The sequence below is a fragment of the Thunnus thynnus genome, chromosome 16 (genome assembly GCF_963924715.1).
Source record: "Thunnus thynnus chromosome 16, fThuThy2.1, whole genome shotgun sequence".
Taxonomy (NCBI): Eukaryota; Metazoa; Chordata; class Actinopteri; order Scombriformes; family Scombridae; genus Thunnus; species Thunnus thynnus.
In genome coordinates, this window is record NC_089532.1 from 8,742,952 (window position 1) to 8,762,814 (window position 19,863).

General features: G+C 39.1%; 1 protein-coding gene across 6 annotated transcripts in view; it reads right to left on the minus strand.

The window, feature by feature from the left end:
• The window catches only part of stxbp5b (syntaxin binding protein 5b (tomosyn)), a 29,676-nt gene that overhangs the window by 6,098 nt on the left and 3,715 nt on the right, over positions 1 to 19,863 (minus strand). The window contains exons 3-24 of one of the 6 annotated variants that reach the window (XM_067615245.1): positions 17,262 to 17,343; positions 16,849 to 16,949; positions 15,503 to 15,637; positions 13,702 to 13,765; positions 12,454 to 12,537; positions 10,256 to 10,379; positions 9,906 to 9,984; positions 9,005 to 9,159; positions 8,829 to 8,901; positions 7,904 to 8,051; positions 7,684 to 7,751; positions 7,543 to 7,583; positions 6,335 to 6,555; positions 5,652 to 5,836; positions 5,141 to 5,266; positions 4,802 to 4,953; positions 3,924 to 4,031; positions 3,398 to 3,460; positions 3,258 to 3,314; positions 3,116 to 3,163; positions 1,961 to 2,011; positions 529 to 768 (exon numbers count right to left, since the gene is read on the minus strand). In XM_067615245.1, coding sequence (XP_067471346.1) covers positions 529 to 768; positions 1,961 to 2,011; positions 3,116 to 3,163; positions 3,258 to 3,314; positions 3,398 to 3,460; positions 3,924 to 4,031; positions 4,802 to 4,953; positions 5,141 to 5,266; positions 5,652 to 5,836; positions 6,335 to 6,555; positions 7,543 to 7,583; positions 7,684 to 7,751; positions 7,904 to 8,051; positions 8,829 to 8,901; positions 9,005 to 9,159; positions 9,906 to 9,984; positions 10,256 to 10,379; positions 12,454 to 12,537; positions 13,702 to 13,765; positions 15,503 to 15,637; positions 16,849 to 16,949; positions 17,262 to 17,343 — 2,405 coding nt within the window. Of the gene's footprint in view, positions 1 to 528; positions 769 to 1,619; positions 1,749 to 1,960; positions 2,012 to 3,115; positions 3,164 to 3,257; positions 3,315 to 3,397; positions 3,461 to 3,923; positions 4,032 to 4,801; positions 4,954 to 5,140; positions 5,267 to 5,651; positions 5,837 to 6,334; positions 6,556 to 7,542; positions 7,584 to 7,683; positions 7,752 to 7,903; positions 8,052 to 8,828; positions 8,902 to 9,004; positions 9,160 to 9,905; positions 9,985 to 10,255; positions 10,380 to 12,453; positions 12,538 to 13,701; positions 13,766 to 15,502; positions 15,638 to 16,848; positions 16,950 to 17,261; positions 17,344 to 19,863 lie in introns of all 6 variants that reach the window. The other 5 variants (XM_067615239.1, XM_067615241.1, XM_067615240.1 and 2 more) reach the window with 5 other exon arrangements.

Consider the following 19,863-nt stretch of genomic DNA (forward strand, 5'->3'; position numbering starts at 1 on the left):
ATTTTAAACACTGTCTGTGGGGCATTGATAGGCTTTCTAATAAATATACAGTACATGACTCAATAATAACTTTACAGGTATATTTGTGGGGCATAACTTACCTTTTGGCTAATGCACTGCGCTCCTTACACACTAAGATTTCAAGTCACCACAATTTTCCTCTCTCTCTTTCTCTCCTCCACCACTTCCTTCCTGAACTTTAACTATTCGCAGTGCAAGAAACCACAAAGACATTTCAGCTATGAGGGCCAGCAAACATCATTTTGTAGTTTCAAAAGTGACAAAGCAAAATCACTATTTCCTGCATTATACTGAATTATATCTTCTATCTTTAACACACATGATTAATACCTGTGTGTTGGGAAAGTGTGATTTTAAGGGTCTGGGAGTGATGACTGCGCTGTAAGAGATTGCTGTGTCAGTTCCAACTACTAGTCAATAGAGGTCATTAAGGGTTATAGATGAGCTAATGTGCTTTTCAGAGTCCCCAGTCAAATGCAGATCTACACCTAAGAATCAGCCTCTTACCGCAGGAGGAGATCCCGACTGGTTGCTGCAGCCTCTGGTCCCCGCTGGGCGGCAGGCTGAGGGCCACCATCATCACAGAGCCCTGCGTGGTTCCCACCAACACACAGGGACTGACCAGGCTGTCCGTCTTCCTGGGGAAACTCTCGCAGAAGTAAAAGGAGGAGATGGCCTCTCGAGACTCCCTGTCTATGCTGGTTACACTTGAACTACGTGAGCGGCTGAATGAGTTATCCTTGGCATCTGGATAACACAGTGAGCACAAAAATTAGATAATGAGGAAATGATTTGTGCGAAATGAAAGAGATAAGATGTTTATTGAGGACTTCTCTGTACAAATGAGAATTAGAGATGTTAATGGCACAAACTCCATCAGGTCAAAACTCAGTTAAATAGTTAGAGCTCAGTTTATTGCCAACAAATGCTTGATTGTTGTGCTACTATTTGTTAAGTAGAACACATCCTAAATCATATTCATGACTTTTATTGAAGTGACCCAAGACAGAAAAATAAAAACAAAACAACCAACTCTTTATTGAGCACACACCATAAAGCTTTTTGACATTGAGATGCTTTTGCTGTTTACGTTCAAGGATGCAATTTTCTTTTAAAAAAGGTTCCCAATTTACTTTTCTGCAATCACACTTGACAACAACATTCTCAATGTGAAAAATTGTATAAGATATGCATGTAGTACTACAGTGACTTCCAAAGAAGAACTGGTATTTAAAGAGCAAGAATTATTCATGCCTAATTACAGTGTTGACAGCAGCTGAAACACAAGCCTTTACCCTCTTTAAAAAGCTAATGAGGAATCCCAAAACCAACACAAAAAGATCTGTGACAAAGAGGGGCAGGCTAAACACACCGCTCGACATGTTCTTCACAAGGAAAAACTGTAAACAAGAAAAGCAAGAACTCGAACACTGAGTGCAGTCAAGCCAGTGGAACTTCCTCAAAAAGAAGGAAACAGGTCATTGTGAGAGGATTAGTGTCATATGTCAACCAAGTGGGAATAGAAGCCCCAGCAGTGTTGGGGGTTAGTACCAGTTATCCCACTTCAGCCCAAGTCAGACCATGGCTGGTCCACTCACTGGTAATGGGGGCTGACTTAGTTCTATAGATGGGATTCATCTGGCTCATCCTGGCTGCCGTCTTGCCTTCGTTCATACAACAAAAGCGCTTTCTACATGTGAGGGAGCGCCATCGTTGGAACTTCTCCTCTGCTCACAGTGCAAACAAAGATCAAGTGTTCGTCTCAGTGTACAATACCGTACAACAGTCTCACATCAACATGCAATTAGACAATAAGCAATACTCTCATAGAAGTCTTTTACAGCTGTGAACTTAACACAAAGCAGAAGATTCAAGTCACACACCTGTAAGAAAATGTAGAGATTAGATTAGAAACTAAAAGTTAGTAGTTTTGGCTTACCCTGGTCTGGCTTTGGCTCACTAGACGAGCTAATTTTCCGTGACATCTTGGCTGTAAAAGAAACAAATACCCCTATTTTATGAATAACGGCGAAAAATGGAAATGTTGTTGAAAAATGAAAAGGTTTTCAAATTAATTACAATCGATGATTCATCATTTCAGTCATTTGTGACATAGTGTTTACTGTGAAAATCAGTGCACAATTATTTCAAAAGTCAGGATTTTCAGTTATACTTGAGAGTGGTGATACATACTGTAGGACAACTGTTGAGGACGTACATACTGTACATACATGCTGCACATGGGAAAACTCTTACTTTGTGAGCGTAAGAAGACCCTGCAGTCCTTTAACAGAAATGTTTTGATTCCAAAAACATTTTAATTGATTTTGGTTAGTTCTTCTCACTTTGTTGTTTGCTACCAGGAGCTTTGCCAAATTGTATAAAATCCCAAAAGTTGCCCGTTGCAGCCTATAACCACCCTAAAGAGAAACCCTGAGAATACAAATGAGGCTTAGAAGCATCACAGACAACCAAAGGGCCTGTAATATCAAACAAAGCAAGGAGCAGTCAGGAAATAAGGTAATTATAATTCAGTGAACATAGTTATGCAAAGAGAGTAGGAGGAGGAAGAAAAAAAATCAGTGGGTAGCCAAACAGTTAACACTGCACTGAAGCCCTGGAATCAGAAACACACACAAGTGTCTACAGTCGAAGAGAAATGATTCACTTGCACATTTAAGTGACATGGTTAGACATTAGTACTGTAAAGAATGAGGCGTGAAGCAGATTTTCTATGCTTCTGACTTAGTAAAAGGTAACATTTGCCCATTTGGTATGATATTTTCAATCCGCAGTTTTGTAACAACAGCCAACAGCATTTTGGCAGAAATTATGCATAGAAAATCTGAGGCCTGAAATTTCAAAAGATTTCCTGTCATGCATTTGATAAAGAATCCTGATTAATTTCATAAATCAACTATGAGAGCCCCATACCATATGATTAGCGAAAACACATTTCTTGAATGCACTTCTTTCTTTCATTGGCACAAGATGCACAGACTGACGTAGGATTAAGGCACAGTGTGGTTAGAACGCCGCCATTCAAAGAGAAAGAGTGAGTAATCGGAAGAAATACGTTTGGATGATACAGTACCAAAGTCATTGGCAACCGTCTTGGAAAAGCGTCTGCTTTTGAACTTCACTGAAAATAAGGTTCAAAAAGACAAATGAATAACTCCAGCCATTTTATAAATGCTTACATTTAAGGGGATATGCAGCTTTTAACAAAACAATACCCTTGTCTATGAACTTCTGTTTACGTTCATCATCAGAATTGCAGGGCGAGGTAGATCCTACGTGACAAAGAGCAGCATTTGAAAGAGATGTATTTCAAAATAATAAAATGATTAGTTTTTGAGACTTCAGAGAGGCTTACCTGAAGTAGGTGATTTGCAGCGGTCCTCTGAGGTGTTGGACCCATCGTTGGAATCACAGGGTGCTGTAATTAAACATAGCAGAATGAATCCGACTCACATTAGCAACTCGTACTAATTCAACTAAGTCAATTCCTGCAGTACACATGGTTAAAAAATAAAAGGGTAACCTATTTGAACAAAGGTAGGGATAGCTGCACATACAATGTAGTAAATAAGCCGCACTTGAGTTAAATTCACAAATCTACTGCAATACTGTTTAGTAAAGGTGCCAGAGTTTGTCTAGTAAAACAAATGACAGGTTTTAAAGATACACTGCCTGATTTTGTTATAGCTTCTCTCAAGTACCATCTCTGCTCATTGTTGTTGAAACTCAACTGTGAATTTAAAAAATTTAAAGACAAAAAAAGGGGATGTAGGGATGCTATATCAAAATCCAGGAGTGTACCTTTATTACAAAAAGGGGATACTCAGAGGAGAAAACTTATACTTTGGGAGGAATAGAAATTCTGACACAACATGACTTACTGAGGTGAGATGTTTTGTGATGTGATGTGAGGCGTAGTTTTTTCATAGACTCAGAATACAAGTTAGAAAGTCTCGACATGCAAGACGTTGAAGACACAGTTGGAATGTCTTAACCAAATCACAGAGAGAGACCAACAATAAAAACAGTCAGAAAGAAAAATGATCAGAAATTATAAGTGACAAAGTGGAGAAAGCTACGAGTCTCGGAGGCTTGCTGCTAAAATTTAAACAATTGAAATTAAACACTAAGAGTAAAATCAATATTTCTGCAGTTTGCACCGGTAAAAAAAAAGCTGTTCACTGCAGAAAACGCAGATGAAAACATCTTGAATCTAGCACCAAGCCACCGAGACTGAAAAGGATGAATGCAAACAGTGAATGATAGGATGTTAAAGAGAGGGAAAAAACACGATAAAAAGACATGAAAGAAACTAAAACAAACAAGTAAACACGGCTTATGTATTGTTTTATTATTCAAACAAATCAAAAGATGATTCTGTTACAGCAGAGCAGCTTTGATACAGCATATACTCCGAGTGCACAGATCACTAACATGCATGCTCCACTGTCCAATTGAACAGATGGAGAATCTGTCAGTGATGCCCCCTGCTGAGGGAGAGGAGCTACTGCAGGGGGCGGCGCTCATGGTGCGAAGTCGAGGCGGCTGCCAAGCGTCAGCCCTCCCTCTCTAACCCACCTCTAAAAGCCAGAGTCAGGGCCATTCAGCTAACTGTATCAACTGCTTTAGTAACACAGAGGAATATGACATTAGTAAAGAAATGTAGGGTTTATTTCAGGTCAGATGTGTTAGCCAAAGCGGTTCAGGTACTTAGCTACAGTATGGAGAGTGACCAACAAATTGCTGGAGTGCAGCTCACCTCCAGAGGGCTGTCGTGCTTTGCGTGGGGAGTGAGGCTGCCTCTGGTACGGGTCAGACGGGCTGTACAGCTCTGATGTGCCCATGTTGAGAAGCAGAGTTTTCTGGAGGTAGTCCACCACAGCCAGGCCATTACTGTTCCCAAACACCACACTGCAACACAGCAGGGATGAGTACACTTTGGATTCAACCGATATTTTTATGTATTTGTTCTTTATAGTTGTGTGACAGGATGCTATTAGGTATAACCACCACTGTCAGGACAAGTGTGGGCATAAAGTTGAAGTGATCTCATTAAACCCATGTCAAAATATCAAGTGTTCTGCCCGTAGAGACTTACAGGCCGTAGGAGGAGTTGATAGCCAAGCTAGTGATCGGCTGAGGCGGCTCCCCGCTAACCCACACCAGCTGGATCACCAGCTCCACCTGGTAGCCCGGAGACTGCTTCAACGGGGAGCTCCGCACCCTGCATCAAACACACAGCGGGATGAGACAGCAGGCTACACTTTACTGAGTTCCCTGGAATAAATGATCACCTTGTGGCTAAGCTAAACTGACGATATCATCACTCATTATTATTGCTATTCCCCACTTTCCCCTTTTTTTTACTGTCAGACTGTCTTCATCACTCATAATATTTTTATAAAGAGGATTATTTCCCCAGTGTTCTGATGCTCTGATGTAGAAATTCTGTGAAGGATTTAGTAGATGACTGGAAGAAGTTAATTTAATTTACTTAAATTATCTTTTTGGCATCAATTTTTGGTCTACTCAGTGACACAATCATATAAATGGCTGAGCCCAATTCTACTTTTTATGCAAAAGGAACAAGACAATGTAATTGTTCATACTGGAGGCATGGTATATTGTCCCGTGGTCCATCAGAGGAGTTGCTGCCTATGGAGGGATGAGTGGGAGGCTCAGTCTCCTGAGGGCTGGAGGAAGCTCCTGGGGTTGGCAGGGTGGGGGTATGCTCCCCTCCTGGGTCAGGGGAGTCAACCTCGCCAAACTCACACTGCATTCGCACCTCCAAAAGCTAAACATAAGAAATAATGTGGGTCAAGCTCTGAAGAAGGCAGGCACACTGCTGCCGAAATGTCAGCATAAAGAGTTAAGTCAGTGCTGCATAACTGTCAAAGTGCTCCTGCCTTTTTGAAAGTTTTTGTGCTTGTTTGCTGCCTACAGTTATCATGACGTCTTGTGCAGTAGAGCACACCTCCCTGCAGGTTTGAGCGAGGAAGTTACACTATAGACTGACAGTAAAAAGGCTTGACATGTTTGACCTCCACTTCTCAAAATGCCTGCAATGCATCTCTCCTACCTTGGATGAAATCATGCCAGAACCAACATTTTTCTCCGTGCTGTCACAACCTGACCTGTCTTACTGTCCCAAAAAAGAAAGGGAAACTGACTGTGTGCTCTTAAATAAAACATTTCAAGACTAAAATTTAAAAACATACAGTGTTAAATAAGGATTAATTTGTCCTGCACTGTTTCTGATGCCACATTACCTGGACAATGACTATTTACCCACCTGCACAACTTCAGTGGTGACTTCTTGTTTGCTGAATCTATAGACGATAACATGGGCTGACACCCCGGCCACACAGAGCATCCTGCTCTCTGGGCACCAGGACAAAGTCTGGATGGCAAACGGGTCCTCCTCTACTATATCTGTATTTGCCTTCTCCTCCTTACCACGAGCCCTCTCAAACACCTTGGCAGTCTTTAGCTTGTACAGCACTTGAAGCATTACTTTGAGAAGAGTGAAAAAAGAGGTTAGAACAATATGATAATCTACTGCCTATAGGTAATGTACCCTGGGTAGCAACCAGATCTGAATAGGATATAATGAAGTGTGTTCATGCCAACAATATTGTCCAAAACAGCATGTAGTCCACACTTGGTGTGATATGTAGAATCATGTAGTGAACATATTAATTTATGCAGATGATAACGTTGTGTACACTTATGTTAAAAGAGAGTAGAGGGCTGCTTCAAAACTTACTATGGCCATAGAAAAGGTCACAGAGATGTTTGATCAATCTGTTGATCTGTTTCTTAGCCTAAATGTCAGAAAAACCCTGTGAATGTGCCTCTATAATATCTGAGAACAACCACTTCAATCTAGTGCTTCATATTCAAGAGGAAAGAATGACTGAAGTTTAAGAGGCAAACTGAAATGATTAAAATATATCAAATACAACTTTGTTAATTTTAGGAAAAAGAGAAACTTTCTTTCCAAAATTGCTGCCAAAATATTTTATACATGACAAGGTACTTTCCTATGTACTAACTTGGAATGAGGGTACATGAAGGGCCATTACAGCGATTACTCAATCACTTCCAAAAGTCTAGATAAAAAGTCCAAGCAATATCATGACTGCAAATGATTATATTATTCTACTGAAATGTGTCTTGTGTTCAGAACTTTGCATAATTTAGTTTCTCCTTCACAGCATGATTTTGTCACCTTGTGAGAAAATAAGACTATCTGCATGTACATTGCACTGGCTTTTACATTTTTCATCTTTGCAGACTTCAAAGACTTGATTTGGTGACATGAAAGTATGTATTATTGTTGCATGGACTGGACATTTGTATGCATTTAATTTTAACCTGAGATGGGACTGGAGATGGAAATACATTCTAAACTTTATCTAAATCTTTGGTGCACAAAATATTTCTTTATACACATTTTATACAACAACATACACAAAACAAATATCTAAAACTACTCACATGCAGAAGCATCCCAAAATTTGATCGACCCATCAGCATGTCTATTTTTGGGGGAAAAAGCACAATATTGAAAAAGAATATAACCTAATTTGTTCACAGTGCAAGTAAATCAAAGTTGTGCATGAATCATCAATTACTAACCCAGTGATTATGATCTCTGGGTAACTTTGTGTGCCTTGGCCCCAGTTCCCCCCACTAATGGGCCATTCCTGTAAAAATGAGAAAAACATGTTAAATTAATAAATGTACTAATATGAAACTTCTTTCTGCATTGCTACCAGTTTCTAAATATACAAATGTCTCTTTAAAAATTCCAATGTCTCATTCATTTTAACCAAGATTGGACAGAGGAGTAGCCTACCTTCTTGCTGTAACCTTGTCTCTTTTGCCGGCTGCCAATGGAGTAAAGTGCAGGAACAAGTTCAGCAGGGCAGTCGGCAAAGTACTCACAGCAGGTCACTGGTGACTCATGGATAGTCAGAGGATATGGATTCTCAAATATCGGGTACCTGTCAAGGAAATGTGCCATAAGTTAAATCTGAAAATAAATTGCATCACCATTAATGTACCTCTCACAACATCCACAGTGAGATGGGAGGAAATTTAGGTATTTGGGGGAACTATTGGACATAACAAATCAAACAAAAACAAGGACTGTATATTCACTGATTAAATTGTTTAGGTTGCCCAAAATTGTTGAATTTACTGGGTGAAATCTTTATACACACCCACTGCCAGTGTAAGATGTAACAGCATTAAAATGCTAACACTTTATCGGGAGAGGAAAGTCCGATATTTGGAATTAAATTGCCCTTTTTTGAATATAGTTGGCATATAATGATAAATAGAGGCATAATATACCCCAGTAAGAAAGAAACATTAATATTAAAGTAAAAAGAAAAACATAATACTTCACAACAAATCAATTCCATTTGGGACAATAAAGATAAATTACACATTTAAACTTTTATCAGATATTTGAAATATGGAGTAGCTAAAAAACAGACGTAAGTGACTGTGACAGCTCGTGTGTATTCTATAAACATTTATTAGTACAGTTTCAAAGAGATGGATCATGACTTAGTCATTTTTTCTCCCACATATTTATTAAATTAAATCTATTTAAATTGGAAATGTCTGCTTAGCTGACTAAAATGATCAATATAGTATATAATTAGCATTCTCTTGCTGACTCATAGTGTTTATCTGTATATTATACTCTCTTAAATGCACACCACAAAATACTAAATAAATACTAAACCCTGTTTAGAAAGCAAAATACTCACCCAATCTGCCCGAGGTCTATTAAAACTAAATCCCTCTCGAGGAGGACCACCACAGCATAAGGCTCCTGAAAGTCTGCCAAAAAAAAAAGACAAAAAACAGACAAAACAGCACAAAATTAACAGAGATAATGATGTCATTTCATTGGGCTAATAAAGACTGAAGTGTTGCAGCTCACCATTTGGATATGGAGTTTCACACAGCGTTAGGAAATCTACAATGGGGTAGTCCATCTCCAGGACGGCAGTGCTCTTTCCATGCATCACAGTGAGACAGGCTCTTCTCCCCACGGTATCGTAAGACAAACCTCCAGATAGGACCATGAATGGGTCCCTGAGTTCAGGAAACACACACACAAACATTTTAATTACTTATTCAGTAGTTTGTTTTTTGTTGTTGTGAGATTGAAAAGCTACTAGGTCCAATCAATGGTAAATGGATAAAGAGGGACACCAAAATTTTACTGTTGTGCTTTCTCTGGAGATGATTTGGCCCCATTTCAAGAAAGTCTATGATGGGAAAAGCCTACTTTTTTTAATTATAACGACAAACCTAGATTAATCCCTGTCTTCTAATACCTGAGAAAAAAGAATTCCAGTAGATTATGGCATGGCTAAGGGATAATTAGATCAGTTTCAGTGAAATAGCGCTTTCATGCCCGCATCAATTCTACAAAAGGCCAGCATATGGGAAAAGCTTTGTTTTTAATTTCTTTCTCACGTGAAACATGAAAATGAATCATCAGTAGACAACAGACTTTTGTCCTTTTATTCTGTCCTCTTGATGTAACGTGCTTGATCACAATGAATAATTTGTCACGATCAAAAATCAGTTATCGCACAATCGCAGCAAAACAAAGCTTATGAGAAAAAAACATGTTACAAACAAAAAGGGCCTCGACAGATTTCCAACTAATTTTCACCAGCGTGAGGACGGTCAACAGGACTGGCCTTTTAAGATATATGCCATGATGTTAGAATAACAGGAAAGGCTGCTTTCAGTACAGGATATGGATCCAAAACACTGTCGGTAAGACACAGGATGGGTGGAGACTTGCTACCGTCCACCATCACACTTACCCAGCCCTTGTTGTTTTGTACTCCACCTTCAGGATAGGCTTGCATGGTTCTGGCTTTTTTCCATCCTTAGGCTGCTTTCCTAGTGGAGGTAAAAAAATGCACATCATTTAATTTTGCAGAAGTATAGGCAAAGTGTGCACAAACAGTAGAAAGTGGTGTAAATATTACTGTACACACAGGGACATCTGTTTTGTACATCTCTAAGATTGGCAGACTTTGAGCTACAATATGTGCTTTTACAGACATGGGTGGTTCCCATTCAATATGCCTGTGTCTCTGTGTGTGTGTGTGTGTGTGTGTGTGTGTGTGTGTGTGTGTGTAAACAATTGTGTGTATACAACAGTTCCTACCATGTGGTGTGATGATCTGTGCAGGCTTGGCTGGAGCTCGTACATTCCATGTGGTCAAAGTGCCATCAGAGTGGCTGCAGACAAACTGTTTACCCTCATGGTGCCAGGCGACTGAGTGGATTGCCTGGAAGACACACAGCAGCACATCATGAGTGTGTGACACATGAAGTAGATAGACATTTTTACAGCTGGGGGCACTGATATATTTGTAGCAGCTCTGTGTGCAACCTGTTTAAACATTCATTCCTGTGATATTCTCTGTTTTTCTTACTGTCCACGAATACACATGAATAGACCAAAAGCAAAAGTGCGTTAGTCATCTCTCAATATTTTCCGACTTCCCTAGACTGTCTGTGGCTCTCAGCCCCAAGAACGTTTGATTCTCCCGGAGACATAAATCTTTAAAAATGGGTCACGGATGTAAAGTTTCAACGACTAAATCATTTCTTAAAAAACTGGGCACTTTTACTCAACTACTCAGACAGGAGTATTTGATTGTTTATTTAAGTTTCCTGCACCTTTCTGGTGTCCAGCCCATATGGGCTTACAAGACACTAAACAATAATAACCAGGATGGCCACATGACAAATCACGATGTCCAGTTCCACAGAGAACAGAGAGAATATTTCAGAGTATTCGGTTTATATGGCAGAAATGTCCTGATATGATGGATATGATATGATGTTCTCGGACTTAGCTGCCAAGCATCTCCTGTAAATCTTACCAAAACAAAAATCTACAAATTAAAAAGCAAACTCAACATATCAGCTTCTGACGACAAAAACAAATCAAGATTTTTCCCAATTGGATCTAATTCCTCAATTCACTGTACAATGGGCAATGAAATACAAAATGAAATTCATACTCGACAACACCAAGATCATAAAATAAGATATGAATGTTGCTCTTCAGGAATATCTTTATACCTGCCAGCAGTGAAGTACCAGTTCTTAACTGAGTACACAAGGACCTTTGCCTTCTCTGTAAATTTAATTTTACATGTGGTTCTGTGTAGTAATCGTCTTTGATTAGAATGTAGTTTCTAAGCTTCAGTTTCTTCTAAATGTCTTATAAAAGTTTTTCTTTGACTGTAATAGTCTGAATAGAATTCAAATAAGAAAAGAGAAAATACTGCAGCGACCTCTCTCGACCAAGGATAACTGTTAGCTCAGTCCCAGGTAAAGATCTTTCTGGTCAGTCTTTCCTCCGGAAACTGAATAATATATGGTTGTTCTGCTCTTCACATTGCTTTCTAAAATGTATAATCTGTGTTTTGTCACTATTAATGGTCAGTCTCCATTTACTTCACCATAAATTCAAAATATTTTACATTTCTTGTACATTAATCTGTCACTGCAACCAACACTATATCATCAGCATATAACAAAACGCTTAAATTCATATTATCAATCACTATACTTAGATTGGCCTGCTTAATTTCTTTAGCCAAGCAATTACATAAAGGGCAATAATGTCGGGGAAAATATATCCCCCTGCTTCACTCCAAATGGAGTAGGAAACCAGCCAGTGTTTATTAAATAAATTAAATTATTGAACTGCAAACACAAAACTGGGGCTTTGTAGAAGTAAATGCTGTGTTTTTTGGGACTATTTTCAGACGGGGATTAATACAGATTTAGTGACACTAGCGAGTACATACAGCAGCAGGATGTATGTGGAATTGACACAAAATAAACTACAATGCTCATCGTAAAAAAAAGGAACATGTCACACAGCACAACAGTGCAGTTTATGTATTTTTTTTAGCAGTTTTTGGACAACAATAGAGCTCAGCCTTTGGTTACACAGGCAATACTTTGCATTTCATGGGATCAATTCATTGTTGATTTTGGTCTCTTCATGGCATTTGTTGACAATAACAAAAATATAGAATATCGCCAGACTAATCCTTTAATAGTGCTAGGGTACTATATTTTCTTCTGCTTTAAAAATGCTTCTCATCTTCTTGAAGAGCAAGTTGATTAGGAAGTTGGCATTATAATCCACAAACTTGTTTCTGTTTTTCTTGTATTTCTGGTTTCACAACATTAAAACATTTGTGAGCCACATGTGATGGAAGAGTAGATTATGCAAAACATGACAAGACCAAACATATTGCTGAGACAATAGTCAGGAAACCCTGAACAAACTAACTAATACCCACACAAGAGTTCAGAAGAAAGGAAATATTATCTTACCTCATCATAATTGTAGCGGTAGTCAGCTTTTTTGCACTTCAAATCCCACAACACTACTACCCCACACTCAAATCCAATCAGGAGCTGCAAAAACAAGAGAAGCAAAGCACAGCTCAGCTGACTGCAATAAAACCACATTCTGGCATATATAACTGAGCCTGGAGTTAATCTGGCTGTATCGTCGTCACTGTCTCTCAAGCTCATGTTCAGGATGGATCATCTTTAACAATATTTATACACTTTATGTTAGGGGCCTCATAAGTTCTCAATCATTTCCTAGGATGTTTCTTTGAAAGAACTATGTAATTTGGTACTAATTATTGAGAAAATTGACAACATCCTTGGCCAGTAAAAATAATACACTAAGTACCAACTAATTTATTGACTTAGGTGTACCAGAAAATTCTGTAGCAGATGTGTAGTTGATTTCCAGAGGAATTTCCATAAAATAGCAGCTTAAATCTATATGAATTCCATTACAAGGGATCCAACTAAGAACCACTAAATACTGGAATATCGGAAAACTGAATTTTCAATATTTTTTTGACTTGAATGCCTTCCTGCATGTCATTAACAACTATACACACACACACACACACACACACACACACAAAAAAACATTTTCGGTTGACCTTCTGTGCTGACTTTTGGTTATGCTGGCAAATAGATGGAATGAATTATTTGGAAGGCAGCCAATTGAACACAGTCTTATTTTTTCTATTTAATTTTCCATATAACTCTTAAGAAATTACAGTAACATATATGTGCCTTTCAAGGAAATTACCAGGAAACTATGAGACTTGTAAAACTAAGAGTTAACTAATAATATAAAATAATAAAAATAAATTAATCTAAAAACCTTAATCAATCATGATAAATAAATACTTTGTGACAGTAAATACAGACAAAAACCTTCAAATGAGCAGCATTAACTTGTTAACTTGTTGCGTATCTCCACCTCTTTTGCAACACATTTCTTTCTTTAACATTGATGAAGTTTACAGTAAAATATAACCTACTGCTCTTTGATTCTGACACCAAAATCTGATGTTTAACACTGATGTTTTAATTAGCTGAGAATGTTCAGCTATCATTCTAAATTGTAGTTGCACAAGGCGTATTGACGTTGTGTCGTCTGTGTTGGTCCAGTTATCCACAGAAAAGTACACCACAGCATGACAAAAAAAATGTATGATTTTGTGTTAGGTTTTTAGGGTAAAAACATATCTCTGTTCCACTGTCAGTTACCTTTCCTTCATCCATGGGGTTATCACTGATGTGCACAACAGGCCCTGGGTGTGTCTTGGTGGATCTGTGCAAGTTTAAGGGGGAGAAGAGGCAGACAGAAACAGATAAAGTGTGTGTAAATGTAAGAATATTTACATTTTGTGGGTTAACACGATGTATACCTGATCAGTAAAATGTAAATGACGCTTGTTTAAAACATACTGTGTAGTTTTTAGAGGGAGAGGAAGATAGGAAGCCAATTAGGGAAGTAGTCCAAAAAGAAAAACAAAAACAGTAAAAGTAGAAAACCTCAGGTCGTGCGCAAAAGAAAAACAGCGTGTTTATAAGATGAAAATGTGCATCAGTGCAACAGAAGATAGAGACACGACATATGAGAGAGACAAACAAGAGAGAGAGAGGGAGTGGGGTCACATGAGGGTCTATGAGAGATTATAGTATGTGGAGACAGCATCACCGTGGCAACAGAGCAAGGGGCATGGAGGAAGTGAAGGTCTGGCCTAAAGAAAGTGTTGCTGCCTCTGAATGTGGTCTGGCTCCAGTGGCTAATGATCTCATTGCTGCTGATGAGTCGATACAGTCGGAGATGTAGCAGTGAATAAAAGGACAAGGATAGACTGGAATACGAACTCCAGTCCCTAATCACCACAATGTGATGCAGCACTAAAATAAAGAAGCACTTTAATTAAGAATAATGCTAATACATGTGCGTATACAGTATATTTTATAGTCTTAAAAACTATTATGGATTTTGACTGAAAAGGTAGGTAAACAGTATTTTACAAGAACAGTTTAAGCTGACTTTAAGTGGATTCGCCTTAAACTACAACACTAAATAAATATGATTATTAGGACCATGCACTGTTTCTTCCCACTGCAGGAAACCTAAAGCATGAATCCACTAAGACCTGTGAAGCGCTGTGTTTTACATTTCATACTACTTTTCTTTATTCATGCCGTCTACATCCCCACAGTCAGACAGCCAAAATCATTTCCCATCTCCACTGTCTGCTTTTGAGACATTTATCTTAGCTGATGGCACACTTTGGTGTCCTGACACTTTCAACTGCTAGATCTAAAACAGCAATTTATCAGATTCCACCACCAGCCTCACACACATCTTTATACACTGCTTCCAATTTTAGCTGCCAGTCAATGTCTGCAATTATTTTTTTCAGCTCACTGGTAGCTGCTAGAAAAATTACATGGAAAGTGTAACTTCTACTGGCAAAAGTCTTTCATTTTTGTCACAGTACCAATTTTCAGTGCCAATCCTCGCACAGAATCAGGTTCTGCAATACTAATATAACAAGACATGCAATGCTTACTGTTCAGAACATTGGGTGACACAGATTTCATCCACAAAAATCTAATTTTACCTGCATGTGGTGCTTGCCGAGTTATATATGCGGTACAACATTTAGCAGTGCAAAGGATGTGATGTGATGTTCCTTGTGATCCTTACAGTGGGTGTTTACACGGGGGAGTGGGTGACACAGGATAAGTCACAAGGGTTATAAAGTAGGCACTTCTTATCACAGATGTTCTGTTAAATCAGGCAGCAAACACCTCCAGAAGTCTCTACAGAAAGTTCTGGCATAACAGAATCACCACCTCCAAACCGCCTTCAGACCGATCAGAACTACAGTATTCTCGTTTAACAGGACACACTGTCTTTGCCAACACATTCCTTTACGTTTCAGGGTTTCCTGTTTGAGTGTCAACTTCACAAGTGCACAAAGAAGATATGCAAATGGCCGCTAAGGAAAGGGAGGGGAAGACGAGTTGTGAAATACAGACTCACAGTTCGATGGCTTTGTTCCACATGATGACATAGCCTGAGAGAGTGAAGGACTCCACGTTGACAATGTGGATGTTTCCTCTTTCTGTGCCGATGTAAAGCCATTTGCTCTGGAAGGGCAGGTGGCAGTATGTGATTCTGCAAGAGAGAGATCAGGATACATCACAACCAGGCTTTTCATTATCTCATGCCTCAATCCCATCAAAAGAGTCACCCTTGTCCCTAATCATGCTGGTCCAACTGGAAGAAGTAGCAAGTGACTAAGATTTAATTATAAAGGCCTTGCTCTGTGTCACACTAATGAAGGCAGACTATATATAGATCAGTAGGGAGGAATAGCAGAGTAAATACTGCTGTCTTTTCTCAAGTGGAAGGAAGAAACAGTCATACACCACATTTACAGCGTCAAAAGGACAGACCTGATATTAGCTGTTAGTGTTTGTTCATCCATCCACAGATCATATATGATTACTAAGATAATGATTTTGATTGAACATATGAACTTATGAATAAATCTGGACGGCCAAGGTGCACTTGCCTTGTCTTTCTATATTTCAAAAATACATTGATTGACTTAACTGTAAGAGAGGAAGACGCTAAAATATAACTTCAGACACATTATCACCAGAGTTTTTATGGCAAAAATGTTGTTTGTCCTTTTCACACATTCTGCAACATTAGCATTGATTTTATGTCATGTTTTCTGGCCACCTGATGGTTCTGTGAGTCCAATATTCACTCCTCTTTAGCTTGTGAAGCAACTAGTGGGGAGAAAGAGAGAAACATATCTGGAATTTCTATTTGCTAATTTTGTCTGTCTTCCATTTGGTGCTAGGGAGGTAGTGTACAGTGGATTTATGGGGATGACGAGAGCAGAAATTTAAAGACCAAGAAACCGAAACAATGAGCTAAAAAGGGACAAAAAAAGCTTTGTAGAGCTGAGAAAACTGTAAAGTTAGGTGACAATTCTCTGTGTGTTCATCACTATGAGCATCACCTTAAACCTTACACATACAGTAGTCATTTGATTCATTATTAATATTAAAAAATATCGATTAGTGCAGCTTTAAAGCTTGAAATGTCAGACTTTACAACTACTTAGGACATTCCCATTTTCATAAAGTAATCTAGAAGTAATCTTTCTATGTGCTTAAAGGGGTTGTTGCACTACCACTAGAAATAATGCATTATTTTCCAAGATCTGATGGCAATGAAGCAGCTAATTATACACCGAGAAGCATGCAGCCAGCTGTGAGGGCTGTTTCCAAATTTTGTTCACACTTCACCGAGCGACAGATGCATCCTCACTGCAAACAGAAGAAGCGGAGAGAAAGAAAACATGACTGTACCTCTCCCTGTTGAACTTCAGAGAATGCAGGATAGCAGGGATTTTTTGCCTCAGGTTCCACAGGTGGATGCTGTCATCAGCTAAGGCACTCACCAGCGCCCCCTGTATGGAGGGTCAGAAACGGGGCGATTACTACACAATTAGCATAAATGAGGCAGTTTGATATGGTTGTATTAGGGGCACACAACTATGAGTGCATTACAGAGGCATGTGGGTCACAAAAACATTACTTTTTAATCAATATGATGCTAAAAGCACAGTTCACACAACTAGTAGTGATTCGTGACCTATAAACATTGAATAAACACCAGCGTCTACAGTACCAGCTAATGGTGTGGGGGGGGGGGGCGTTGAGGAGGAGGATGAGGAGAGAAAACCAAACAAAGAGAGAAGAAACAGGTAATGACAACAAACCTCGTTGATCAGGAACTGGAGCTGGATGACAGCAGCACCGCTCTCATGCTGACAGTAACACTCCACACCCGCACGGCCAAAGCTTAAAGTCGCCTCAGTCAAAGAAAACTGGACAGTTGCCAGTAGAGTTTACACAGAAATGTGAGGGAAAAACCCTGTTCACAATCTAAAAATAGTGAAAAATGTGCTGAACTGATCACTCTCTAAAGTTGCTTCCAGCCTGCTGAATGTGTTTTTCATATCAAACAATATACAAAAAAAAGGTTCCAGAGCTTTCCATTTTTATCTATCTGAGTGTAAGTTGGGATTTTCAGGTTGCATTCCTAAACAGACACTGGCAAAAACAGGAAACAAATCAAACAGCTGAGTTATAAATAACATCTGCGGGCCCTGTCTGCCTTATTTATTCACGTGTCAGCTGGTATGAGAGGAGCATGATTAACTATTTGACTCTTTAAATACAGGTCAGAGAATCCCCGCCTGCTAAATCTGTTCATTAAAAAACAGCCAGGCCATACAATCAGCCAACAGTAGACGTCAGGCCTTAATTTGAACTGCTTGTGAACTAAAAGAAGAATGGCAAAAGGGAGACTGTGGCCACAGCAGAAGACTGCCACGTAGGCAGCAGGACTGTGATGTATCCCACTGAAAAAAAAAAAAAAAACACCAAATACTTTCACAAACCACACAGAAATGAGAAGCACAGAGAGGAAAAGCTATGCTATTTCAACCAGCCTGTAATCACTCTCAAAGAGATAGTATGTGCACCGAATCATGCACAGCAGCACAAAAGACGAAGGAAGTGGCACAAGATCTAATCACAGAGAGAACCTCCAGACAGGCGAATTAGCCACCAAGACTTAAAAGGTGCATCTCTTCTCATACTGAACAAAAACTCTACAGCCCGACAGTTGTGTCGCTATCTGAGTCCATTTTGAGCTGACACAGCATAGTAAGTCTGAATAGGATTAACCCAGCTGTGGTCAAACAATCCCTCAGTGCCTTAAACAAACTAAGGTGGGGTTGCAAGAGACCGTTTCAGGACAGGCTCAGCAGTGGGCATCACTTCTGCATATGGATGGAGGCAAACGCAGACTTTAAGACTTTTAGCTGGCGCCAGTCGAAGGCCGTTGGCAACCGAACTCAAATTCACCCATGACCTTTCTGTCCAGTTTTAGCTCCAGGCCCCACAAGTTCTGTATAATTTGTCAGAATTATTAATGAATATCATGTCTCCACAGGTCCGCAATGGATTTTGAGGAGTCACTAAGTCTGTGTCATAGCTTCTGGTTGTGCAAAAATATGTAACACTGTTATTTCTTCATATTGCTCATATGCAGCAGCAGCATCACTTCAGCAGCTTTACTACTGTTGACATACATATTGTTGCTGCCTGTTAAGTGGGCTGTGTGGATTAACTCATCGGTGTACGACAATGTTAAAATGTCTAGGGTCTTAACTGAGTCTAATGCAATGTGGGTTAATAGTGCTGCTGAGCCAAGCTGCTTTCTAGGCTAGCAGGAAATTACTGAGATGAACCTCAAAACGAGATTTTATCACTGTGGTGAGTTAGTAGTTGGAACTTCCTTATACGCTTAGCAGTTTGATCATGATCTAAGCCTTTAGTATGATCATGGGAGCCACAGATACAAACTACAAAGTCTATCAAGTGAGACTGTTTTAGAGTATAATACTCGGTTCCCTTGACTATATTTCTAATGCAGCCTCATTAGGAGAACATATGCTTCAAGGATTGAATGAGCACAGGAAGCATTCTAGTCAACTGTGACTTTGCATGTAACAAAATATCTTGCTATGATGGAAAATAATGTGATTGGATTGAAATTATTTGCAATATTTCATGTTGTGCCAGATACAAAATATACAGTCCATTTAGTTTAGTATTTTCCATCCACTGAGTTCTTAATATTGCAGAAAATAAAACACTGTAGTGCCAAACTTTCCGGCACATTCTGAACATTTTTTTTTAGCTTTTACAAGGGTTTTCATGGTGTTCCCAAGAGTATAAGACATTAAAGTCGAACCCTGTGTACATCAACACTTCCCCATTTGGTAAACCAACATGGTTCACCGCAGCATTTCAACATCAGCAGGCTTTCTCTGGTAGTCATTTGATAATCATCACTGCAGGAAGTCTTAAGCAAGCTAGCTCACAAATGAAAAAACACAGAAAATGTTCCTTCTAAAAGCTTACACTTTGTTGCTGCCAAAAGAAGAGGAATCTACAGGCTAGTTCACTGGAAACTTCATCAAACCAGCACGACCAATCAGCTGCGAGGGTATATCGCAATTGAAAGAAATGCAATGTTGTGTAATATCTCATCCATTTTGCACAAACTTGGCATTTCCTTTAGGATGCAACAGCAAATTAGAGTACTCAGGGAAGAAGCACCAAGTTGATTTTTTTAAAAGTATCGAAATATTCACTGACAATTATTCTCTAGTAGGTCCAATTTTTTAAACTAATGTTTTACTTCGCCTCTAACTCAAAACACAGGGGAAGTTTATATTTTGCAACGGCAAGATTTAAGGGCATGCGCATATCAAAAAGAGCAGTGAAGTGTCTACAGTAACACACTGA